The sequence below is a fragment of the Cryphonectria parasitica genome, assembly GCF_011745365.1.
Source record: "Cryphonectria parasitica EP155 unplaced genomic scaffold M406scaffold_5, whole genome shotgun sequence".
Taxonomy (NCBI): domain Eukaryota; kingdom Fungi; phylum Ascomycota; class Sordariomycetes; order Diaporthales; family Cryphonectriaceae; genus Cryphonectria; species Cryphonectria parasitica.
The window spans coordinates 3,297,734-3,322,670 of NW_024468913.1; the positions used below are offsets into that span (position 1 = coordinate 3,297,734).

Below are 24,937 nucleotides of genomic sequence, written 5' to 3' on the forward strand. Positions count from 1 at the left end.
CTGGTCCGTCGGGGTCGTAGCACTCGCGGGCTTGGTCATGTTTTTCGTGCGCCTCTATCAAGCGAGGACACGGTTTCGGAAGATAATGAAGCTGTATGACATTGTACGTGCTCCTGCTGGTTGTCCGCTTCGGGGATGAATGGTCGAGCCCAAGCTGATGAGAACAACAGCCAACGCTCCCCCACTCCTTTCTACTTGGCCATTTGGTCCACGTAGGCAAGGCACTTGCCCCTTACCCGAGTGACTAGTAGGTAGTTTGGACGTCTTGGAGTTCCACGACGACTGCTGCTGACACTCAAATGAAGCACCAAGCTTGGAATGTGTCATGTCCTGATCAAGGCATATCCTGAGGCCTGCGCCGGGGGCGTCCTCTATTTGGACCTCTGGCCCTTTGGTGAGATGATGCTCAGTGTCTACCACCCAGACATGATTGCACAGTTCACGCAAGAGACGAGTTTCCTCAAATCACCATTGGTTGCCCGAGAGCTGGGGCCCCTGACGGGTATGCGCGATCTGGTGACCATGGAGGGTCGTGAGTGGAAGACGTGGCGGAGCGTGTTCAATCCAGTACGTACCATGTCGGCGTTGAAGTACATCCCCGCGGGTTTTTCACACATATCCTCAATTAAATAGACTGATTCGAGCCTTGTAGGGATTCTCGGCCAAGAATTTGACCGCGCTCCTACCTGCCTTCCTCGAAGAGATCCAGGTGCTCAAGGAGATATTCATTCAGGCCAGCCAGACAGGAGAGATTGTCAACATGGAGAAGACAGTTCAAAAAGCGACCGTCGACGTCATCTGCCGCGCTGCCTTGTAAGTTTCTCCAGCAAATTGAGCCAAGGTTGGGGGGGGGGGGGGCGCTCCGCTGACAATCTATCCAGGGGCATGAGGCTGCACAGTCAGACCAAGCCCAACGAGTTCGTGAAGATACTCCAGGATCAGGTACGAAACTAGCACAGGAATACTCTGACCGAGGCTGTGGCTGACTTGTACCATCGCTTTTCAGGTCTGGTGGCTCACTTGTGATTTCAGCGTGGCCAATTTGCTCAAGGAGCATTTCCCGCTGCGGCCCCTCATAACCTGGAACAATAACCGCAAGATGAGAAATTTCCTTGTTCCGCTGATCGAGGATGGTATTGCCAAGTTCGACCAAGGTGAGGTCTCGCGGGTCAAGACCATCAACGACCTTGCGATCAAGGCCTACAGGACTGAGGTCCAAGAGCAGTCCTTTGCCGCAGGGAAACCGAAGGGGGTCGACCCTGGCTTCCTCGACGTTGCCGTGGCGCAGCTCAAGATCTTCATCTTTGCCGGCCACGACACCACAGCATCTACCCTTTCCTTCGCGTACAGCCGGCTCTACAGCGACCCAGCCGCGCTGGAGAAGATCCGCGCCGAGCACGACGAGGTCCTGGGTTTCGACCCATCCCAGGCCTTCTCGCGTCTAAGCGAGAATCCGAACCTCCTCAACTCCATGCCATACACGCAGGCCGTCGTCAAGGAGATCCTGCGCCTGTACCCTCCGGCGGCCACCGCGCGCACAGGCGACCCCAACATAACTCTGACGAACCCGGACACGGGCAAAGTGTACCCGACGGACGGCTTCCTCATGCTGAGCGCCAGCACCGCAACGCATCAGCACTCAGACTACTGGGCGCGGGCAGACGAGTTCCTCCCGGAGCGGTGGCTGGTGGGGGAGGGCAACCCGCTGCACCCGCGCAAGAACGCGTGGCGGCCGTTCGAGCTGGGCCCGCGCAACTGCATCGGGCAGGAGCTGGCACAGCTCGAGCTGCGGGCCATCCTGGCCATGACACTGAGGGATCTCGACCTCGAACCAGCGTACGCAGCGGATGCACCTGAGGCTTTTGGCGAGAAGGCGTATCCGGTGATGGGCGTGGGCGATATCACGGGCCACATCAAGGACGGATTTCCCGTGCGGGTGCATCTGAGGAAGGGTGGTAAGTCGACGTGAGCATGATTAGAGGAAGTTTGGACTGTGGCATCGATCGTCCTCGTGGAAAGCAGGATGGAAAGGAGGAGGAACCACATTGGGTCTTAGGTACTTACTTAATGAAGCCGCATGTTTCCGAGAAGCTCGGTATTGAGTGCTGACCTAAGCGTAGAGTAAAGTACTTACGGACTACAGTACCAAATACTATAGTGGTTTTAGGGTCAAGGGAGCTAAGGCCATCAGCCAAGGCCCAGCCCTGCGAGACAGATCTGGCTTACCCTGGAGTGCCTGGCTTCCTTGCAGGATTTTGCTCCACAGCGCACATGCGTTTCCTAGCAACAGCGAACCCTCCCCCATGTTCATGCGGAGTCTGCTATGGGGCCACAGGGTACCACCCAGTGACGCTATCATCATGTAACCCTCCAAAAAATGGAGCCAAGCCGAAGAAGTCCTGGCAGACAAGACTTTTGGGTGCTAAAGGACTCTGTTTGTTCTTTTTGTTCTGATCACTGCACATAGGAGAGTAGAGAGTACAGATATACAATTGTAGGTGAGGTGTATAGGACACTGTACTCTCAAGCTAGCCAAGATTTAGATGTTCTTCATACTCTGTTCCGAAGGGGCAGGCTGTTTGTTGGAGTTCAGGCTTGATCACCTGCATACTGCAGTGGAACCAACTCTCCGATGAATAATCTGCAGCAAGGCTGGGCACACACAGTAATGCAGCCCAAAATGTTCTCTCTCTTGGCCATTCACTTTCGAAAGAGAGAAATGAACATTATTAGCACAGCAAAACAAGTCACCAGCTTATGATAATTTGTTGCGGTTTGATCTTATGCCGAGAATCCAACAATTATATTTGTAACAACCTCATGTAGAGTTTCGTCTGTTTGAACATCTTTGCGACAATGTCAAAACCTAGGCCGACTATCCAAAACGAAAGCAGCTTTGTGAGAACACGACAGCTTTGCTGCTTCAACCTGCACATTGGACTGCTTCTTCTTCTTCTTCTTCCGCTCCCCTGTGTTTACCCTCACAGTATACATACATGGTAATGCAGTTCATTCATAGTCCAGTCGGTGTCTTTGCACTTGATGATTGTGGGCCAAAACAATTCTTGAATGGCCCTAGTACAAAAGCAAGCAACATCGAACAGGCCCTTGGGGAGCGTGCAGAGATAGGTACCCGCCGGCCCCAGCCTGCAGGTGCAAGCTTTACTTTCACCTCTCATCATTCATCGGGTTAGTTCCCTGCCCTGCAGCCCATCCTGGAAAAAGGTCTCAAGTCTTCAGATCCTCCTCCTGCTTCCCCCTTCTCCTCCTCTTCTTGCCACCAGCCACACACGCCACCACGATTTATTGTGCCAATAGACTTCAAAGTCCTGCAGTCGCAAGCAGGATACAGACAGCAACATAATAATAAAAAGGCAAAAAACCCCAGAAAAGCCGGCACAATGGCCTAAAGAAAGAAGAACACAGTCAGGCGCCAATCCCTGCTGACGCGCGACACACACGCCCTCTCTTCCCTCTCCTTTCCCTCATTTCAGACTAAAACTTACTTCCCTCCCTCCCTTCGCGCCTGTCTTTGATTGCAAACCTGGTCCTGGACTTTCCCTCCCTTACCTCTCACCCATCGCCCGTTTCGAGGCACCTCTACGCGTTCTTTCGCGACAAGCCCAACTCACCTTTTGTCTTCCTCCCTCCCTCTTCTCCCAGGTGGGCCTCAACAATGGATACGCCCGCCGGCAAGATCACCTCGCCGACCCCCTCGTCGCCTCTCTCCGACCTCTCCTCTACTCCCTCTATGCTCTCGCCTTCTTCTCCTCTGTCGGCCCTCTCACGATCGCCCTCATTACCGCCGCAGACCAGCTCGGCCAACACATCCGCCATGGACGCATCGAGCCGGTACCCCTCACCCTCCTCATCTGCTGTCCCCTCCGGTTGCGCCTCCCCCCTCAAGCTGCCGGACGCCGTCGAGGTCGAGGTCGGCGAGATCCAGGTTCGCACCGACGGCCAGCCCCCCGCCAAGAGGCGCAGAATTGCCCAGCGCAAGCCTCGGACCACCGAGTACCTGGATCTTGAAAACCGCGACGAGGCCGGCGAGGCACATCTGGACCGTCTGCTGCATGTCCTACGCACCAAGAAGAAGATTGTCGTCATTGCCGGAGCTGGCATCTCTGTCTCGGCTGGAAGTAAGTCTATACTTGGAGCCCACCTTCTGCTCGTACCACGCGGGACATGTCCTTGACAGCAGCACGGTGGCTGACGTTTTAATGACCTAGTCCCCGACTTTCGATCCAGCGAGGGCCTCTTCAGGACGCTCAAGGACAAGCACAAGATCAAGGGCGGTGGCAAGGCCCTCTTCGACGCCTCAGTCTACAAGGACGACAAATCAACGGCAGAATTCCATAAGATGGTTCGTGACTTGTCACGCCTTACCAAGGAGGCCAAGCCCACCGCCTTCCACCACATGTTGGCGACTATCGCACACGAGGGCCGCCTGCTGCGCCTGTATACGCAGAATGTCGACTGTCTAGACACCTCCCTCGAACCCCTGGCGACCAGCATACCGCTGCCCCCAAAGAAGCCCTGGCCGGTCACGATTCAGGTTCACGGCGGACTGGAGAAGATGCAGTGCACCAAGTGCAACCATGTCGCTAAATTCGACGGGAATCTCTTTCAGGGCCCAGAGCCCCCCCTGTGTGGACTGTGCAAGGAGCAGGATGACGTGCGCACGAAATTCGCCGGGAAGCGGAGCCACGGCGTCGGACGGCTGAGGCCGCGGATGGTCCTTTACAACGAGTTCAATCCCGATGGAGATGCGATTGGAAGTGTGTCCGAGGCCGATCTCAAGAAAGTGCCTGACGCCGTCATTGTGGTCGGCACGAGCCTTAAGATCCCAGGCGTGCGACGAATCGTCCAGGTGTTGTGCCGGGCGACGCGCTCGACCCGAGATGGTTTCACCGCTTGGATCAACCTGGACCCCGAGCCTCAGAATCCCGATGTGAAGGACTTATGGGACCTGGTCATCCGCGGAAAGTCGGATGATATCGCCGGCTTGTTGGATCTACCCCACTGGGATTGTGATGATGTTGGCGCCGATACAGAGGAGTACATGGTCTCCGGCTCGGTGGAGAAGGAGGAGCAGTGTGAGCAAAGGCTGAGCCGCGACAAGATCGATGTGGTCCTCGACAGCAAGAAGCGCTCCTCCCTTGCCTTGGGCGATGCAGACAACAAGTCCATCGACATTCTTGACCTCAAGTCGAAGCTCGTGGACAAGGTCGTCGACAAATCCTTACCTACCCCGAGCGCCAGCCCTCGCCAGGGCTCGCCTCTACCTCGTAAAACGCTACCGAAGGGCAAGACCAAGCAGAGCACACTCACCTTTGGTACAGCTGCCGGTGCCAAGGGGGTCAGCGCACCGAAGACGACGAAGAAGAAGTCTAAGCAGCCCCGAAGGGAGACAAAGCCCAAGAATGAAATCACCAATGTGTTCAGGGCATCAAAGGGGGCATCCAACGCAGAAAAGACGATCAAGGAGCCGCTACAGATGGTCAAGAACGAGTATGAGTCCATCAACCAGATGTCTCAAGAGGCAGACAGCCGGGACGGATTTCTACCATCGCTGCGACCTGATAGCAAGGCCGTGGACAACTTCATTTACCAGCGAGCCGATGCTTCATCCAGCGACCCGAGCCTTCATGCCGTGTCGGTCCAGCTCGGTGCTCCCACGACCAACGGAGGCAACTAGCTCCCCGGAGCAAAGGATCCAATGGTGGACTATAGAAGCCTCGCGGTGGTTTTCTGCGCCTTGTTCCTCCCTTCGGTAGCCATTGGCGTCTGATGCTACCCATTCTTTCCACCCAGGCCTGAAAGCAAACAGGCATCAAAACAACAAATTTGCTCGACCTAGAACGGCACAGAAGGCGAAAGCTACAATGCCTTCAGTCAACTATCACCCGAAACCAGAGATTTTTGCTCGAACTCTACCACACCTCAAACCATCTCAACCAACCCGACTTGTGTGACACCTGCGTGACACCGTACCTACGCTTTCCTTAGAACCGAGAGGCGCTACCATTTGCTTTGCTTTCCTTCCGCATGTTTATTGCATTCATGGCTGAGTGGTCTTGATAGATGGATATACCCCTGAGAATTTCACGTGCCAGCGAGGCGTTTCCAGAGGGGTTCAGGTCATGAGAACAAGAGTGATGGGAGGAAGACGTCAAGAAGATGTGGATCATGATTACGTTTGAGAAAGGGGGGGGGGCGAATTTTTTTGGCCGGCCTCATGGCTTAAACATTACGATTTGTGAACATCCTCATCAGTTCTTTGTGGTACGAAAAGATACACCAAGGGCGGAAGGGTTGATGTCGCGGTGTTCACAGTAATTGAAATACTTTTCAAGCCATTTTTTGTCCCTGATAGCATCGTGAACCTTTTCCAATCTGTGGTTCGACACAGACCTTACCCATAGAGGTTGCTGCGCGCAACTAAGCTGGCCAGCGGTCTCTCGACATGTCGTAACATGTCTTTCTCCAAAAGGCCAGCTGGGAAAGGATGATGAAGCTGTGTGTCCTCTACTGGCTCCTTTTTTATTATTTTATAAACCCCGCCCCCCCCCCCCACCCACCAAAAAACCCAATCGACGGACGAGTGCCCGTCTATAGACGGCCGACTGTGAGGAGATCAAGAAGTCAGGGTGCGTGGTCACGCTTTCATGTTGGGCATGGACGAGCAGAATTTGGAATGGTGGTCAGTCAGCCATTGGACAGGCATACGGAAATAATTACCATCATCCAGCCTCAACCTTGGAATTATACTTTTTTCCATTTCTGATTGAGCCATCGTGCAATAGCTCTGGGCCTGGGCAAGCTACATAAATCAATAGCTAAAATCCCCTTCCCCAGGCCACAGGATAAGACTCAGTTAGCGGGCTCTTCAATGCCTGCCCATTTCACTCGTAATCTCAGGATGACTGATACAAGTATGTGACATCGTCGCATATGAGGTCACGTCGCCCAACTGAACACCATCCCAGTGCACCAAAGACCATTGCCTCCCACAAACTTGGACTCCAGACCACGACCCACCGACACCCATTGCCTCGTAGCCAGCTCAACATTCGATGTGAACAGTAGAACCTCCAAGAGTATCTGCGAACTGTGATAACGACTAAACCTAAACCTTCTCCTTTTCGCTGAGGACGCACTCGCTCCTACACAGAAATGCTGTATCTTTTTTTTGTTTTGTTGGAGCAAGAAACCCCCCCCCCCCCCCCGGGCAGTTAAACAACATCAGGACCAGTTTATCTGATTTATGTAACCCCGGGGGGTCATGTGGTTTGTTGACCACAACCAAGTAACGCCAATTCATGTTTCTAGTACGCCGGAATAATGCTGCCCGTTCTTCGTCCAGGACTCTGCCATGTAGTCGCCGGGCGATATGTGAGACTGAGGTGAAGAAATCTCACCAGAACGTTGCTACCATTGAAGTTGAGGCGCGGCGGAAATTGCCGCAAAAAAGGTGGAAACGGCCGACAGTGTTGTCCGCTCTCAGCGGAGCGAGGCTCATGAAGCACGTTGACTTCACGGCTTGAGCACTTAGTAAGGGCTGTGTCGGTGCTGTTGGGTGTTGGGGCTCCACGACGGTCTCGGCCGATCAACCAATGACTGGCCACGATCGCGGTCCCTGCGGAAGCTCAGGCGGTCACCATTCTCGTAGGCGCGATGCCTATCATCACGCCGGTAGTCACGGCGCGTGTCTTCGCTTGGCTCTCGTCGAGCCTCTCTTCGCTCCCGACGACGTCTCTCGTCTTCGACATCGATTTCTCCGTCTTCGAGATCTTCTCGTCTCTTGGCTTGCACCTTCTCGTCGTCTACCTTTTTGTCCTTCTCTCGGAGATCACGGTACATCCTGGAAAGCCTCTTGCCCGTGACTTCAACTTCACCAATGGGCCATACCGTGGCCAGGAAATCCCTGAAGTAGGATTAGTAATTGCTTTGGGAGCTAGGAGTGAGACAGGTCTCTTACCAGAATTGTGGCATCAGCCCTTCCAGCTGCTCACGGGGAAGTCCGGCGTCTCGAAGGCCAATCAGGTGATTGCCAATCTGTCGCAGCTCAGAGCCCATCGTTCTGGCACGTTCCTTGGCCGAAGGCATGTGTTCGGCCGTTGTGTGCATGATACGTTGGAAGTTGCCTCGCACGGGCTTCAGCAGCGACCAGATAAGGTGCTCGTTATTAGTCGAGTCTAGTTTCTCATCGTCGAGTTCCATCAGACGGTTGAAGCGCCGCACAGAGTCCTCACGAGCCTTCTTGAGGCGTTCGAGAGCATCGGGACCGAGCTTCGCACGAGCCTTGTCGTCCTTATGTCTCGCCTCGCCGTGACCGTGCTCGGTGCGTCGGTGCTTATTGTGCCGATCTTGGTGGTCGTCCAGGTGCTTTCTCTTGTGCTCGGGGCGAGGTGTTCCGCGATCATCTGCCAGGCTTCGAGACCGGTACGTGTCGCTAAGGTGCGCCCCCATGCGCTCCCGGTTACGCTCCCTGTTCTGTGCTGACTTCTTCGTATAGCCGGGTGCGGGAGAAGCAGAAGCCGAATTGGCATCGCTGCGACGGTGGCCGTTGACAAGATTCTTCTTGCTGCGATGATGATTCTCCACAGCCTTCTTGTAGGTAGCATCGTCCGAGTGCTTGGCCATCAAGACAGACAGAAGATACTCTGAGCGACGAACTAGATGGACGGCACCGGGAGACTGAATGTTCTTTTCCGTAGCATTCTTGCGCTCCTCCTTCTTGTCCACCCGGTGCTCCTCCAAGAAGAACTTGTCTGCCATGTTCAATTCCTTGTCGTCTCTGATCTGAGTCCAGGCGCCGAAGCCGTACTTGTCTATGCCGATAAGCAGCATGCCGTCCTCGCGAGCTCCCCATTCGCAGGTGTAGTGTGCGGCTTTGGCTGCCTCTGGCAGTCGGAAGGTAAGGGGGTTCGCTTGTCCTTGCAGGATCTGGCGCAGAAGCCTCATCTGCGGTGGTCTCTCCAAGACCGTCTCCGCATTGACCTTTCTGACCTCCCCAAAGTCGACGAGCACAGCCTTCTTGTCCTTCTTTGCAAGTTGCTTGCCAGTTCGCTCCTCTTCTTCACGAACCTTTTCATTGCTGATATCGACAGCAGCCTGGCAATCAGCCACAAGTCTGTCGACAATACCCTGGAGGAATGCAGGGTCGCGGTCCGACAGGCGAGCCTCGTGAATCACCTCTTCTGCGCGGTCATCCATTGACCCATAACGGAAGAAGGCACGGATAAGGTTGCGCGTTTCCTTCTCGTTGAGAGGTCGTCGTGGATCAGACAGAAGGGCCCGCTGTTCTTCGAGTTCGGCAAGCTCTTGTCTCTCCCTCTCGCGCTTCTTTGCCAGGCGGTCAGCCCTATCATTATCGGTAGTCTTCTTGACATTCTTCAAGGTGACCTTCCGGGGAGCATTTTCTTCTCTAGCTTTGGCGAGGAATGCATCATGCTGCTTCTTCTCCTCCTCGGCTTTCACAACGGCAAGCTGGTCGGCAGGAATGATCTGGTCCCAGTCAAGAGCCGTCTCGTCGACTTTGACATCAGTCACCTGCATCCAGTTGTCCCAGTCAATGCCGCCCGTGCTCAGATTGAGCTTATCGTCAACGGCAGTCTTAGTCTCCTCGGCTTGCTCCAGGATAGCATCGATGTCAAGCTGCTCTAGCTTTTCCTGGTTGCCCGATTGCTCGAACAAGTTCTGGGACCGCATCTTGAGAATCATTTGGATGTCCTCGGCCGTCTTTGCCTCGTCCACCTTGAGCCCTCGGTCTTTGAACTGTTCTCGAAGAGCTTTGCCCTCGTCCGTGACTCCGGCTTGGATCGTCAGGTACTCTAGAAATAGCTTGTTGCGAGCTCTCTTGACAACCTCCTCCTCGATGGTCTGTTTGGCGACGAGTCGGTAGACGCTGACAGGTTTCTTCTGACCGATACGGTGGGCCCGCGCCATGGCCTGGAGATCAGCTTGCGGGTTCCAGTCTGAATCGTAGATGATGACAGTGTCAGCAGTCATAAGATTGATTCCCAGGCCACCCGCACGAGTTGACAACAGAAAGCAGAAATCGTCGCTTCCCTCGGCATTGAAGTGGTTGATCGCCATGCGCCGGGGGCCAGCGGGTATAGTGCCATCGAGTCTTTGGAACTGATAGCCGCGTATGCGAAGGTAGTCTCCGAGGATGTCAAGCATCTTGACCATCTGGCTGAAGATCAGCACGCGGTGACCATCCTTCCTGAGCTTGGTGAGAAGCTGATCAAGAAGCATCATCTTGCCACTGCTCGTGATCAGACCTTTGATGCCGTCCTCACGACGCGTGCTGCCATTCAGCACTCTCTCTTCAACGCCATGGAACATGTATGGGTGATTGCTGATCTTCTTCAGCTCCATCATAATGTTGAGAAGGGACTGCTTTTGGCCATTGGCATCTTTCAAGGCCGCGTAGTTGCGGGTGAGGATGTTCTTGTAGTATTCCAACTGTACGTCGGACAACTCCACGCGAATGATCTTCTCAGTCTTGGGTGGCAGGTCAGACTCGACTGTCTCCTTGGTCCGACGGATGATAAAGGGTGCTATGGCAGTGTGTAGTTGGGCGAGTTTCTCTTGCGTTGCTTTTCGCTGTTCTTGGTCCTTCTCCTCATCCACTACTTCGTTCTTGTCCGATTGGCCCAGGTGCTCTAGCTCTTCATCGATGCGGACCTTGCCGGGGTTGAGAAAGTCGAGCAGGGCTGACAGCTCGGCTAGGTTATTTTGGATAGGTGTGCCGGTTATGAGAACCTTGCAGGGTACGTTGAAGCTGACAAGCTTCCCGTAAAGCTGAGACTCGCGATTCTTGAGCCGATGGGCCTCATCCACGGCCAGAACCTGCCACTTGATAGTTCTCAAGAAATCTGCGTCGAGGAGGATGTAGTCGTAGGAGGTGACGAGAACATTGAACTTGGGCTTCTTGGGATTATTATTGACAAGCAGTTCGTGCTCGCGAATGGTGGATCGCGCGGCCTCAGGACCAAGATAGACGACGTAGTTCAGGTCTGGAGCCCAGTGATTGAAGGTATCACACCAAGCCGGAATGACACTGAGGGGTGCGACCACCAGGAACGGGCCTTCCTGGTCGCGGTCATTGCGCAGCCAGCTGAGAAAAGACACACTTTGAACAGTCTTACCCAGACCCATTTCGTCTGCTAGAATGACGTTGTTTGCACGAGTCCAGTTGAGGGCGAGGAAGTTCAAGCCCTTCATCTGGAATTCTCGAAGCTCACCATTCTGAATGTACGATGGCTGGTGATCAATCTTGCGCATTGGAGTGCGGGTGTCGATGTTGGACTCGGTCCGGTCTGACTGCCAGGAGCGTGACGAGCGGTCCAGGAAAAGGTCGATCTTGTCCTGATCATGTTTGCTGACAGCACTGGCCGTTTCCCAAGTGCACTCGTCGTACTGCAAGCCTTTCCACTTGATCAGATACTCGTCACCGTCGTCGCCATCCCGGACAGCCACGACACGCTCCACCTTGGTGTAATCCTCGACCGCTTCTTGCTGTCGCTCGCGGTCAAGAAGATACTCCTCTCTCTGTTCGGGTGTGATGTCGTCGCTTTCGAAATGCAGGCTGATCTCGAACTCAACGACCTTCTTGTAGTAGTTCTCCAGCCGGCGAATTCCTCGGCAGCCAGCAACAGACTCTGTGGACTCCCATGAGTTGTGCATATGAGACTGGCCTTGCCACTTGACCAAGTACTCGAAGTCATGTCGAGTCGTCTCTCGGGTCATCTCGCAATCAGGCTTCAGCTTATGTCGGATTATTTTCTCGATATAGGGCGAGGTATCCTCGGCCGTGGCCCAGTAATTCGGGGTGAGGTCGGAGTCGTCATCGAGTTCGGCGTCACTCTCCTGGTATGCCCCAGCCGAGACGCGAGCAGCCCTGCGGCTGTTCCAGCGCTTCTCTGCCAGCGCCACGGCTGGCTGGGCTTCGGCTTGCCGACGAGCCCTCTTCTGGAAACTCTTGGCTCGAGCACCGCCATATGTGTCGCTGTCAGAGTCATCGATTGGTGTCTGGCGAAGAGGGGTAGCGCGCTTGGAGGCTGGAAGGCACCTCATTAGTGAAGCTCAGGCCTAAGGGTGATAAGGAATGAAAGCTTACATGGCAGAGATCGCTCCGTCCGTCGCTTCTTGACGACTCGTCGGCTGGCGACAATAGAGTCGGATTCGGACTCGTCATCATCTTCGACCTGGATTACAAGTGGTCAGCAAGTCTCGTCGAGGACGGCACATTTGGTGGCAAGGGCAGCCTACGATCTTGCGACGCTGTTGTGGACGAGACTGTGGTGACTGATTAGCGGCGTATCTCTAAGCGTGAGGTCCCAGCTACATACGCTTCTTCTCAGGCCATAGAGCTCGGGATTCTCTCTCATGTACTCCTCCTCCAAGCCGGCGCCTGCTTTCCGTTTCGAGGCCGTCCGCGAGTCGTCTGAAGAGGCCGCCTCGATCTGGTCCCCGTTGCTGACAGGGGAGGCGGCCTCTAGTGTGTCATCGAAGTCGCCGTCGTTAGGAGCATCTTCGTCACTGGAACTCGAAGGGTCATCGAAATCATCGGCGCGGCCGTCTGTGGCGGCTTGGTCAAGCTCATCGCGCGAGGCAGAGGCGGGAGAGCCAAGATCGGGAGCTGGGGCGTCGGACAGATCGCTGTCGCTGGGCTCGGGGTCGAGAAGTTGTACAGAAACGTGGTTTGCGACCGGCGAGATATGTCCATTAACCGGACTGGATTCCGGTGAGGAAGACATGGTCACCGAGGCTGGCGAGGCTGGCTGCTGTGAGACGGCGATGTCAGTGATGTTTCCCTTGATGAATTGAGACCCAGCCAGAGGACACGTTGCAGGTGCCATAGGCGACCCCGAGAAGAAGCAGACCGCCTTGGAACAGCTGGAAATCAGCTAGATACCGTGCTTGTCGCATCCTCCGGCTGTCACTGATGGTGACGAGGCTGATGGGCGATGGAAGTCAATTGGGGTCGGACCTGTGACCAGACGGCTCTGCTGAGGTCGCAGACGCATCGGCATCATCAATGAGGCGCAGGCCCATCAATCACAGGTGTTCCGAGGGCAGATCCCCGAGAAATATCGTTGAATATCAGGGGGGCGTGTGTCCATATGTGATGGGGACTTGATGGCAAGACGCGAGGCGGAGGATAGGCAGACGCGGCAGCTCCCACCAGCGATAGAAGGGTAGATGGAGGGACTTACAAGTCATTCATAAAACTGACAGACCCCAGGCAGCAAGAAAATAGAGGATTGAACAAGATTCCTTTGGTCGGTAGAGGGGGGAATGGTTGGTGGTGATGTGGGTTGGGGAGCGGTATTGGTGTCTGGACGTTACTTGCGTGCGGGTGGATGAGGGAAAGGAAGGCAGAAGTCGGTAAATTTCAAAGAGTGACAAGTGCAGTGGTGGGCAAATCCAGTAGAGGGACAGTGGGCAAGGTCGCAGGGAGTTGGGGTCCAGGTGGTCTGAGCTGAAGTACTTGCTAGGGGGGCTAACGAGCTTGCTGTGGAGTCACGCTGTGAATCTGTTAGTGGCCTGGCATAGGTGTGACTAGCTGGGGCTATTCCACCACTACTTTTGGGACCTCGATGGGGCTGACATCAAGTTACTGTTCCTTAAGTGTGTTCCTAGCTGCAGGTCAGCCTACCTAACATGCAAACCAGTCAGCTTTTGACCTTGCTAACCTTCTTAGCTATTGTCACCAGGGCTAGTCATTGTTGCTCTTTTCTTTTATTCTTAATCTTTCTATGACTGACTGTTGAGATGGCTCAGAAGGAGACACAATAGCAGAGGCTTGATAATGGGCTGTTTGCAAACTGCTCAACCATGGAAGTCACAAAAAGAAAATGAGCATCTTTAGCTTTACAGGGAACAACTTTTGCTTGCATACTCCTACTGGCTCATAACACTTTGCAAGAAGCCTTTCAAGATTGGCTTGCCTGCTTGCCTTGTTCTGTATACTGAATGGTCTGACTTGATGCAGCTGGCAAGGGCTATGCATGCGGGCTTTTGAAGGCCAGAGGTATTTGTTAGGCAAAGGAGCAAAGAGATGTATGAAGAAGAAGAGGTGGACAAGCTGTGGCATGTTCAACCATATAGGCAAGAATAACAGAGCACACAATCATAAGTTCGGTGTGTGTTTCATGTTGCACACCACCTTGAAATTGACGCTCTGATAAAATAGGTCCTGAAGTGCCAGTGTTGCGCTGGATCTTCCAGGCGGGGCAGCTGAGAGTGTATCTCAGCTGCCTGCCTTGATGACCACAGATGGGCTAAAATTATGAAAACGGTCATCTCGGACTCACACAGATCGAGAGGCCGCTGCGGCACCTCAAAGAGCTGAGTTAACAGCATAGAGTATCTACTAAATGATGTATAATATAATATATGGTCCTTTGAGTGTTATCCTAGAGTTTGTAGGGGTGGGCGACTGGCGGAGTTTAAAGTGCAACCCGCACCACAGAAAGGAAGAAAAAGTGCAGAGCCGGACCCTGACAGAGGGTTGCCCTGCCGTACCAAGAGAACTAAATTCAAGACTTCAACTGTAGAAACTGAAGAGTCACAAAGTAGCGTGGTCTAAACAACCTTATAGGCAGCCTACAGAGGGGTTTAATGATGCCCAAAGAAATGTTGTATGTACTAACTACAACAATTATGACAGCGATGAGGGTAAGGAGAGCCAAGGGCTGCTGCACCTGGTATATCTAAATCGGGTGAAGCATGGATGACTTGATTGTATTTACAATATACTATAGTACACAGCTCTGTGGCAGTCGTCGGTCCCCTGCTCTTCCCTTTTTGGGACCATGCATGGATGGCATCTGGCCTCAGCATTGGTACAGTTTGCACTCAGAAAGAGAGAAGCAACTCCCTTTGTGCCCATTTAGGCTGGCCAGTGAGGGCACACCCGTGGAACTACATTGTGCCTGCTAGTTCTAGCTACATCCTCTTGTTACACAGCTTATATTAACACACACGGTATGTGCTGCATGATATCTTGAAGATTGGCACTGTAGGTTGTAAGGCTGAATGATTGACCAACCTTGAGGAGACCTTGCATCATCTAAGACTAGGCGGCCTTGAAACGGGCGGCGCTAGCGTACGACGGAAGCGCAGGTTGTAGTAAGCACCCCTGCCCACTGATGTCCACCTATCAATGGCCGTCTGATTATTGACCTGCCCCGCGCTGCACGGGCAGGCTAGTTAGTCCCGCGCATGGTAAAAGGGCCACAAATTCCATCGCCGCCCAGCACTGTCTGACCAAAAAGAGAGAGAAAAAAAAAGGTCCCAACCGTAACACCGTCGTCCACTGACAGTACTTCCTACGTGGCCGTCTTTGTTCTAACGCCTTCCAACCCTTGGTCGAAACTGGCCTATCGCTTTTCATTCATTACCAAACCATAATAGGGTGGGCAGTGCCTGCGACGGCCGATCTCAAAGTCGTCTTGAGGATTTTCTGAACCCACCAAGACATTCAATCCTGTCCAACACCTCTGCAACCACATCCACACCGCCCTCAGAGTCGCTGTCATCATGGCCGACAAACTCACGCGGTATGGAACAGATACTTCTTTGGTTCCAGAGTCTTCCTGGACAATCTGCTGACAAACGTTTCGCAGTATCGCTATTGTGAATAGCGACAAGGCATGCCGCACCCCGCCCCGCTACCCCGCCATACACAATATTAAGAGGATGATGGACTGACCATGATGATACGTTCCGGGCACAACAGTGCAAGCCGAAGGTGAGTCAATCCATCTCGTGAACCCTGCACCTCAGAAACAGTCAAGTCAGGTGTACTGATGTTGAGTTTCCTCAGAAATGCCGTCAAGAATGCAAGAAGTCGTGTCCTGTTGTGCGCAGCGGCAAGCTTTGTAAGTCCCCGACGACCGATCCTCTCTTCTCGTCCCACCCTCTCTCTTTCGCCTGCTGACCTTTACGACCCAGGCATCGAGGTTACTCCTGACTCTCGGCTTGCTTTCCTTTCCGAGTCCCTCTGCATAGGATGCGGTATCTGTCCCAAGAAGTGTCCCTTCGGCGCCATCACCATCATCAACCTGCCCACGAACCTCGAGACCCAGGTCACCCACCGTTACTCCGCCAACAGCTTCAAGCTCCACAGACTGTGAGTCGACAATAAGGCATCAAGTGTACTCTATACTCGGAACTAATGGGGTTATAGGCCAATGCCGAGGCCCGGAAATGTGCTTGGTCTCGTCGGAACAAACGGTATCGGAAAGAGTACTGCGCTTAAGATCCTCAGCGGGAAACTGAAGCCCAACCTGGGAAGATACGACAACCCGCCGGATTGGGAAGATGTCATAAAATACTTCAGAGGCTCGGAGCTGCAGAATTACTTCACCAAGCTACTGGAGGACGATCTCACATCTGTTGTGAAGCCCCAGTACGTCGACCAGCTGCCTCGGGCCATCAAGGGCACCGAGAAGAGTGTCAATGCTCTCATCAACAAGCAGAGGCAGCTTGACAATCTGGATGAAGTCCTCGACGTCCTAGAGCTGCGACACATCTACGAACGTGATGTCACCAAGCTGTCTGGTGGCGAGCTTCAGCGGTTCGCCATCGGACTGACCTGCGTAGGTTTCTGCCCTCGATTATGCTAGCGAAGAGAGAACCAAGGCTAATCCCTTACATAGGTCCAAAACAAAGATGTGTACATGTTTGACGAGCCTTCCTCGTATCTCGATGTCAAGCAGCGTCTGGCCGCGGCCAGGATGATCAGGTCGCTATCCAAACACGACAACTATATTATCGGTATGTGATGCCTCCTTGTCATCTTGCGATGACCTCTAGCGCCTTATATGTCACAAACTAATCGACTTTACAGTTGTCGAGCACGATCTCAGCGTCTTAGATTACCTTTCAGACTACGTCTGTGTCCTCTATGGTCAGCCAGCAGTGTATGGTGTTGTGTCTCTCCCCCACAGTGTTCGCGAGGGTATCAACATCTTCCTCGATGGACACATTCCGACGGAGAACCTGCGGTTCCGCGATGAGTCCCTCACCTTCCGGATTGCCGAAGCCTCTGATCAGTTCGACAATGACCAAACACGTGCCTTCACTTATCCGCGCATGGAGAAGACCTTGGGCGACTTCCACCTCGAGATCGATTCCGGCAGCTTCACTGATTCAGAGTATGTCTATACAAGCGCAAGAGCTTTCTGGCCCACCATAGACTAACGTTGTCACAATAGGATCCTCGTCATGATGGGTGAAAATGGTACCGGAAAGACCACGTTCTGTCGCCTTCTCGCCGGCGCTTTGAAGCCCGATGGAACCGCGAAGGTACCAGAAATGAAGATCAGCATGAAGCCGCAAACCATCACGCCCAAGTTTGAGGGAACTGTTCGCCAGCTGTTCTTCAAAAAGATCAGGGCCTCTTGTGAGTGACATCTCACTGCACTAAATTTGTCTGGAAGTTTTCGCTAACCGCTTCTATGCAGTCTTGTCTCCCCAGTTCCAGACCGATGTCGTAAAGCCGCTCAAGCTTGACGATTTCATTGATCAGGAGGTCAAGCACTTGTCTGGTGGTGAATTGCAGCGTGTCGCCATCGTCCTGGCCTTAGGTCTCCCTGCCGACATTTATGTTATCGACGAACCATCCGCCTACCTGGACTCCGAGCAGCGTATCATTGCCGCTCGCGTCATCAAGCGCTTCATTATGCACGCCAAGAAGACAGCTTTCATCGTCGAGCACGACTTTATCATGGCCACGTACTTGGCTGACCGTGTCATTGTCTTCGACGGCCAGCCGGGTGTTGACGCCCATGCCAACAAGCCCGAGTCTCTGCTCACCGGTTGCAACACCTTCCTCAAGAATCTCGACGTGACTTTCCGCCGTGACCCCGTCAACTACCGTCCGCGTATCAACAAGGGAGGCTCCCAGCTCGACCAGGAGCAGAAGCTCACTGGCAACTACTTCTTCCTTGAGGACAATGACAAGGTCACTGCTTGAAGCAGTGTTCTTCCATAATCACAACCAGGGTGACAAGGAGGACACCTTGCCCCAACCACATCACCACCATAACCGCTACAATGCATCATCGGGCCAAGGCGTTCTAGGTGTCCAAAAGAAAGGTGCTGCCCGAGGCAGGCGTGGCTCTTCTGGTGAATTGGGTCTCGAGGAGAGCGGCTCGAGCGAGGACGACGATCCCGACATCTGACAACGGCGACGGCGGTCTATCCCCTGTTGCCTGGTCCTACGAGACATGATGGATCTGGGGCTTTTATCCTTATCTGAACATTTTGTTATTTCTCATCCTTCTCAATTGCTGAAAGTCGTTACTGCCCTTTCAAATGTAGGATCGAGAATCGCATCTGTCTTTGTAGATTGAGGGGCAATGGGTCAAGAGGGTGACCGCCGTCTTGGGGCATATCGGAGGATATGCTTTGCGAACACATCTTTGCGCAGTAGGTAGAAAGCGGGGGCGGGGAGCACATGAAAGTGAAAACATAGGCACCAGACAAATTGCACGTGCTCGAATTTGAAAAGTTGTCCATGCAAATCTTGAAAAAAAATAATAATTTATCATTCTTTCTACATGGATTCCTCAAAAGCTAGCTAGGGTGTACTGATACGGCGCATCGAATACATTGCAGCCGTGGCGAAATGAAAATAATGGGAAGAAAGGCTTGCGGTAAAGGTGATTGCTACCGCCCATTGACATTTCCTTTCGAGTGCTAAAGTCGGGTGAGAGTCGGTAGGATAGGTAGGTACACGTACACAACCAGGCAATCAGTCGCTCAGACGCCAAATTTCTATCTTCCTCGGTCAAGATCGAATGCTTGCTCGCCCATTGAACGGTGACACTCGAACGTATAGCCGTTTTCGAAGTCTTGGGGTCATTTGGACTTGCGGACGTGCGGCCCCTCCTTAAGAAGGGTAAGAAATAAGAAAAAGAGAAAAAATGCCGGAGAAGGGACGTTCAGTGCCCAGAATGTCGTAAATGGGTGTGACGAGGCTGTCAGGTTGCCTGTTTGGTCCGGTGTGTGTCATCTTGCCCACTACGACAGTAAGTCGGAGACGATTGCCGTACGTACTTATGGCGACACGAGTGCCTCAAGGCATGCCTTTCCGCAGCCCGTGCCATGCCTCGACCATGGGTTGGTCAAGTCATCCCTTAACGAAAGAAAGTGCCGCGCCCTTCCATGATTCTGTCCCCTGCTGTTGTATAGTCCTCCTCAATTCGTATGCGATCCTGTCACCGGCAGCCCAACAGCGTATGCGCCTCGAGTTGTGTAAATGGGGACAGTTTGCGTTATGAACCGGGGGCGCTCCAGATTATTGCTGCAGAAAACCTTTTGAGTCTGAGCACGTGAAGACCGGCTGGCGTACACCATCTCAACCCGCTCAGTGCTGGAGTAGAGGCTGTTTAACCTCTTCTTGGCTCTGCCTACGTCCCAGCCAGATGCGAGAAAGAGCCTTTAGTCCTCCTCGATTTCTCCCTCCTCGCTGCCAGAATGGACACCTGCAAGGTCTTCCTTGGGTAGCGGTTGGGGAGGCTGGGGAGGAGGCTGGGGAGATCTAGTTCTGAGACGGCCATCACGACGGGGGGTACGCTCACGAGGTGAATTTTCAGTCTTCAATCTCTGTGTATGATGTTAGTGCTAATGCGCAAACGAACAAGGATCGGCAAATGGCATACCTTCGAGTCTCTTGAGTCCGGACGACGTTCGTCTTCGTCATCCGCACGACGCCTTCTCGGTAGGCTCGGCTTCTCGTCGCCATAATTCAGGCCGTCAACGTCGCGTTCGACGACGCGGCGACGGTAAGACCGCTCACGCTCTTCCTCACGGTCACGCCGCTCGCGTTCGTAATGACTCAAGGGCTCATCTCGGCGAGAGCGTGGCGGGCGGTCGTAATCACGATCTCGTTCCCGATCCCGATCCCGCTCCCGCTCACGATCCCGATCCCGTTCACGTTCACGATCTCGGTCACGCTCTCGCTCGCGATCGCGGTCTCTGTAACGGTCCCGGTCCCGGTCCCGGTCACGCTCCCTTTCTCTCTCTCGGTACTCACGATCATCATGCCCGCCTGACGACCTGTGATCTGACAGTAATGTCTCGGCCATGCTAGACTTGCGGTAGTTCCGTTCACGTTCGGCAATGGCCTTGCGGCGATCGGCCTCATAGAGATCGGGTTCTGGGCTGCGGGATCTGGTATGTCCCCTGCGGTGAGATCGCTCACCTCGGTCTCTCTCACGCTCTCTGTCCTTGTCTCGATGTCGATCGCGCGACCGCTCGCGCCGTCGCTGTCGGTCTCTTTCCTTTTCCAAATCTTCTTCTTTCTCCCGGAGCCGGCGCATGTGCCTGTCAAAGGTGCTACGACGCACGTCTTCCGAGGACACTGCCTGAAACTCGGGGGCCTTTTCAAGGCGGGCTTTGACCTTTTCGTAAGTGTCTTTCACAGTGATGGGGGGGTCCAGACGTTTCAGGAATGCCTTCAAATCGTCGACCGGCCGACGCTGGTGCTGGCGATCAGCCGGTCGGTCCTCTTCCGGCTTCGTCTTCTTCTCCTGGAGCTGCAGACGTGGTGTCAGTGCTAGCAATAAGTATGAGAGGACAAGGCCAGACTCACTTTCTCAAAGATGAACTTCAATATATCCCGATCAATGTTAGCAGTACGGCGATCTTCCTTCATCACTGCAAGGAAATCCTGGAAGTCGGTCTTGGGAGTGATCTCGAACCGTTTGTCCTGCATCCATGTCAGAGTCTGGACTACATGTGGGCATCTCTGGGGCACTCACATGAACCACATCCGCAACGTCGTTGCGCGTCCCTCGCAGGCCGCGCTCCTCTTCCTCTACCAGGTCCCAGAACAATTCCTGTGGAGTCGACCCATTCTGGCCGATCATGGCCTCGTAGCGTGGGTCGTTCTCGATTAAGGGGAAGATCTGACTCCATTTCGTGCCGGCCTTGATCTTGTTATCCTTTTGGAGTTCTCGGAGGAGGCTCCTGAAGCCATCACGGTTTTGACGCTCTTTCCTCTGCTTTCGCGCCTTTTGGGCTTGTCGCGTGTCGTTGAACGTGCGCTCCACAGCCTTCATGTGGTTTTGAAAGACAGTCAGGATATCAAATTTGCTCAAGGACTTGTACTTCTCGTCATTTTGGAACGGCTCTGTACTGGAGATGATGTCCTGAGCCTCAGACCAGCGGGTGTACGGCTCCAAGTTGAGTTTCGGCAGCAGATCAATCAGACCATCCATAGCACTCTTGCGCAGGGATGCCTTCTGTTCTCGGTGCGCCTTCTTGAGGTCAACGATGTAGTCCTCAAAGAGCTGGCGACGCTCTCCCTCGTCGTTTGTCGAGCGGAAGATGGTCTCGCCTTCGATCATGGGTCGGGCTGTCTTCCATCTTGTGTAGTACTTGATCTCGGGATGGCTTCTCAGCATCGTGGCAAAATCAGCACGGAGCTTGGTCAGTCTTTCTTTGGCCTTCTCTTTATCCTGGGCGATCACGTCGCTGCAGTACCTCTCGAAGGCAATTTTCCGTTCCCGGGGATCCTTAATCGCCCTATACTGAGGGTCTTTCAGGATAGCGCGAAGCGTCTGCTCCCAAGTCCAGTCAGGCTGCACACCACTGCGACGGAGAAGCTTGACGAAAGCAGCCTCGGCCTCCTCAGGCGTGGCGAACTCAGGCTCCTCGCTTGCGGGCACAAACTGCTGGGCTCGTAGGTCGTTTCCAAAACCCAACTGCCGTGATTCGCCGATCGGCTCGCGTTGGTCGCGGAATCGGTCGAAGCCCTGACCGCCAGAGCCTCCAGGTGTAGGTGTAGGGAAGGGGCCTGCCGGGGTGGCAGGAGTTGTCGGTGTATCGGTCGCCCCCAGAGCCCGCTTATAGACATCCGGCATTTCCCATGAACTCGTCTTGGTCTCGGTATTATACCAGTACTTCCTACCACCCTCTGCGGTATACTCTTTCCACGGCTGATTCGCGAGAGCGCGCTGCGTTAGGTGTTAGAGTGTGTCTGCCCTGTGGGGATCTCTTGGTTTCGAAGGCTCACCTCGGCCGGGGACATCATCTCCTCGGGCTTCGTCCATTGCGTCTGCTTGGTGATATTATTGTAGTAATACACGCGATTGTCGGGAGTGCGATGTTCCTGCCAGGCCGCAGCTCCAGGGCTGGGAAACGGCGCATGCATGCCATTCATCGTTGCGCCTTGAACTGTTTGGTTCGAGTGGACCAGAAACACGACAACAGAATACAGATAAATGTGCTGTATTAATAAACCTGCGATCCGGAAAGTAAAAAAGAGGGGGGAGATATCAGCACCAAGACCAGCACTGAACAGTCTACGGGGCTTACTGTAGAGGTTGGTTGATCTCTTAGGCGACAGGCGAAGGAAAAAGACAAAAACTGAGGTTGGCTGCAAACATTGAGAGTGGGAACAGGGAGCGCGTGCACGGGCCAGGAACGCCATCGCTTGTACTTGAGTACTTTCATACCTTCCAATTCTGCTATGGTACTTCCAGGGTACATACCCCCCTTGAACAGCCCCACCAGGAGCTCCTTGATCCCTGGCCTAGCAGCGACTCGATGCGATATACTACGTCGTCCTCTACTGCTTCCCTCCTGCAACAACACTGAACTCGTTCTATATACCGCTGATTGTTAACACACCAGGACCTCCGTAACGCCCGGAGGCTGGCCAGATATCTCTTGCGACGGGCAGAAACATGATCATGGTCTAGAACCGTCGCACCTGGAGAGAAACTGCAAAATGGCAGTCCCCTCCCAAATCCAAGACACTGCCGTAGGGGCTGGGGATTCTGCCTTTTTGGCACAATCATATCTGACCTACTTGATACCCTATCGAACCAATGTCGATATGAAGGAGGAGGTAGAGAAGGCCATTGCTACCAGTCAGCCTCTGGCGGATATAGCGTCCAGGCCTTGGTTCCTCTTCGGTATGGAAACCCTCCTGGCACGCTGCTCGGCCCCTGAAGTTCTCGCGTCTCACAATACTCATTCATAGATGCCAGATGAAACCGTCGACATTTTCCTAATTCTCAAGACGCATGGCCTGACCGACGAGACGTTGCAACATTATTCGAAAAGACTCCTGCTGTCAGTCCAGGCGCAAGTACTCAACACCCCTTCGTCGGACAGAGTCGATACGGCGCCTCCTTCCGAGGTGATTTACAATGGAGAGGTCGAGGGCGTGCAGAGCCCGATTGGTACAGTTGACGGCGGAGGCGACGTCGCTGAGGCAGGGCTCACCAAATACACAATTTGGAAGACGTCCATCTTCTTGACGAGACCGAGGCTGCGGCTTTTCGGACCCCTGGTCGTGTTCACAGCGACAGCAAGCCTGAAGCCTGATCCGGCGCATTTTGGAGAGCAGCAGAATGGGTATCTCGAGAGTGGCGTGCCTGCTGGACTGAATCTTCTCGAGTCCTTTGCCCGAGATCCCTCGCTTGGAGGCGTCAAGCCTCGACTGTCTGCCGTACGCGTGTCGCGAGTAGCGCCAGCTACGCAGATTACCAAAGACTCCTTTCCCATGCTCAGGGGCTTGCAGAACCTCTGCAGGAAGATCTATCCCGCAGTCCACACCCGGGTACGGTTCTCGCGGCCAAACGCTCTCCCGCCCAGTCCGGCGATCATAGCGCTGCTAGAGATGGACTTCACGCCGTATTTCGACTGTGTCGTCACCGTGGACAAGATCGAGCTGAATATACCAGAGGGTCAGGTGGAAGACCTCAACGACAGCACTGGCCTCGATCTTCCTCTTCAGTGTGTTGCTCATGACCACCTCACTCTGATGTACCGACTTGCGCCCAAGGGAAGCGACATTCCCTCCAAGACCCCGAACCGCGACCTCTTCATTTCGATCGAGTGCACAGCACTCGTTGAGCCCGAGGCCTGCAAACCAAAGATCCGCATGGCATGGTCGACGGTGCTGGACTTCACCCTTCCCGTGAACCCCGGCTTCGGCACAGGCGTGACCAAGCCCTTCCAAAGATCTCATCGCCCCACGCAGCTCTCAATCGGCGATGGTGCGAGCTTTGTCCTACCGTCCGTCGCACGTCCGGACTCGATTCCAAGCCTCGAGGCCGCCACCGACCGCTCGCTCACCATTGACAACGTTATTCCAGAGTTCGGCATCACCATGACTTTCACTTCGCAGCCGGGGCCCACTTATCCAGGCGACGAGTTTGTCTGGACCGTCTTCGTGGTAAATCGCGCCTCGGGTGCCACAACCCCCGTCGGACCCGCTGCTGCTATCCAATCACCACCTCGCAAACTCGGCCTCGTAGCAGTCCCCAAGCGACGACGGAACGACATGCGCGTCATGCGACCGCCCTCCACAGCCGGGGCACGACGCAAGTCCGTCGCTGCCGTGGTGCACAGCAACACGCACCACGGCCATGGCCATGGCCCCGACCCTGACGCAGACACCACGTCTCTCGAAGTAGCAGACGCCGTCTTAGACGAGAACATCGTGCACGCCATGCAACACAGCAGTCTCGTGGACACCACAGATGTGGTATGCCTGTCTGCAGACGTGCGTGTGGGCCCGCTAGCCCCGAACGCGTGCCACGTCGTTGAGTTGCGGTTCCTGGCGCTCAAGGAAGGGATTGTTGGAATTGAGTGTATTCGGGTGGTAGATCTGGGAAGTCAGGAGCATGTGGATATCAGGGAGTTGCCGGTTATGGTTGTGGAGAGGAGAATAGACTGAATGAATAGGCTTCTCAAAATCTGTGCAGCGAGATCCAGCGAAATGAGGAGTTGATGGTATGTAGAGGTGGTAGGTGTTACGAGCAGGAGGGGGGGGCTACTGCGGTGCACCTTGACATGACTTGAGTTATGTGCAACCAACCATTAAGACATATTGTAATAGTAGAGAAGCGAACAACGAGAGCGAAATACCAATTTTCTTTATTAATGCCATCAC

The 24,937-nt window shown here is 54.1% G+C and overlaps 5 protein-coding genes across 5 annotated transcripts; 4 read left to right on the plus strand and 1 right to left on the minus strand.

Annotated features, from left to right (window-relative positions):
- Positions 1–754: 754 nt before the first annotated feature.
- M406DRAFT_356749 (cytochrome P450) lies at positions 755–2,088 on the plus strand. The gene is made up of 3 exons (XM_040923519.1): positions 755–813; positions 882–942; positions 1,007–2,088. Exons 1-3 carry the CDS (start codon positions 761–763, stop codon positions 1,967–1,969), a joined length of 1,077 nt encoding a protein of 358 aa, XP_040775929.1. The 5' UTR covers positions 755–760; the 3' UTR covers positions 1,970–2,088.
- A 1,849-nt stretch (positions 2,089–3,937) lies between these two features.
- On the plus strand, positions 3,938–5,590 carry M406DRAFT_218075 (DHS-like NAD/FAD-binding domain-containing protein; the record flags this gene model as incomplete). The annotated part of the gene is made up of 2 exons (XM_040915519.1): positions 3,938–4,139; positions 4,230–5,590. Coding segments are annotated over 2 exons (1,563 nt in total), but the record flags the coding sequence as incomplete, so codon positions are not given.
- Positions 5,591–7,551: 1,961 nt separating this feature from the next.
- On the minus strand, positions 7,552–12,770 carry M406DRAFT_260476 (uncharacterized protein; the record flags this gene model as incomplete). Its single annotated transcript, XM_040917368.1, has 5 exons — positions 7,552–7,927; positions 7,982–12,071; positions 12,131–12,218; positions 12,283–12,309; positions 12,363–12,770. 5 exons carry the CDS (start codon positions 12,768–12,770, stop codon positions 7,552–7,554), a joined length of 4,989 nt encoding a protein of 1,662 aa, XP_040775931.1.
- A 3,076-nt stretch (positions 12,771–15,846) lies between these two features.
- Positions 15,847–17,998, plus strand: M406DRAFT_70520 (uncharacterized protein; the record flags this gene model as incomplete). Its single annotated transcript, XM_040925355.1, has 6 exons — positions 15,847–15,899; positions 16,208–16,619; positions 16,680–16,797; positions 16,871–17,177; positions 17,238–17,425; positions 17,487–17,998. The coding sequence occupies 6 exons, from the start codon at positions 15,847–15,849 to the stop codon at positions 17,996–17,998; spliced, it is 1,590 nt and encodes a 529-aa protein (XP_040775932.1).
- Positions 17,999–22,762: 4,764 nt separating this feature from the next.
- M406DRAFT_41903 (uncharacterized protein) lies at positions 22,763–24,721 on the plus strand (the record flags this gene model as incomplete). Its single annotated transcript, XM_040924170.1, has 2 exons — positions 22,763–22,949; positions 23,025–24,721. The coding sequence occupies 2 exons, from the start codon at positions 22,763–22,765 to the stop codon at positions 24,719–24,721; spliced, it is 1,884 nt and encodes a 627-aa protein (XP_040775933.1).
- Between the last annotated feature and the right edge of the window lie 216 nt (positions 24,722–24,937).

What these genes read in the sequence shown, in the direction of transcription:
- M406DRAFT_356749 (XM_040923519.1), top strand. Translation starts at nt 761, where the DNA reads ATGGAGAAGACAGTTCAAAAAGCGACCGTCGACGTCATCTGCCGCGCT. An exon ending in GTCATCTGCCGCGCTGCCTT is followed by an intron (nt 814 to 881) that starts GTAAGTTTCTCC and finishes CAATCTATCCAG; the next exon opens with GGGCATGAGGCTGCACAGTC. An exon ending in TGAAGATACTCCAGGATCAG is followed by an intron (nt 943 to 1,006) that starts GTACGAAACTAG and finishes ATCGCTTTTCAG; the next exon opens with GTCTGGTGGCTCACTTGTGA.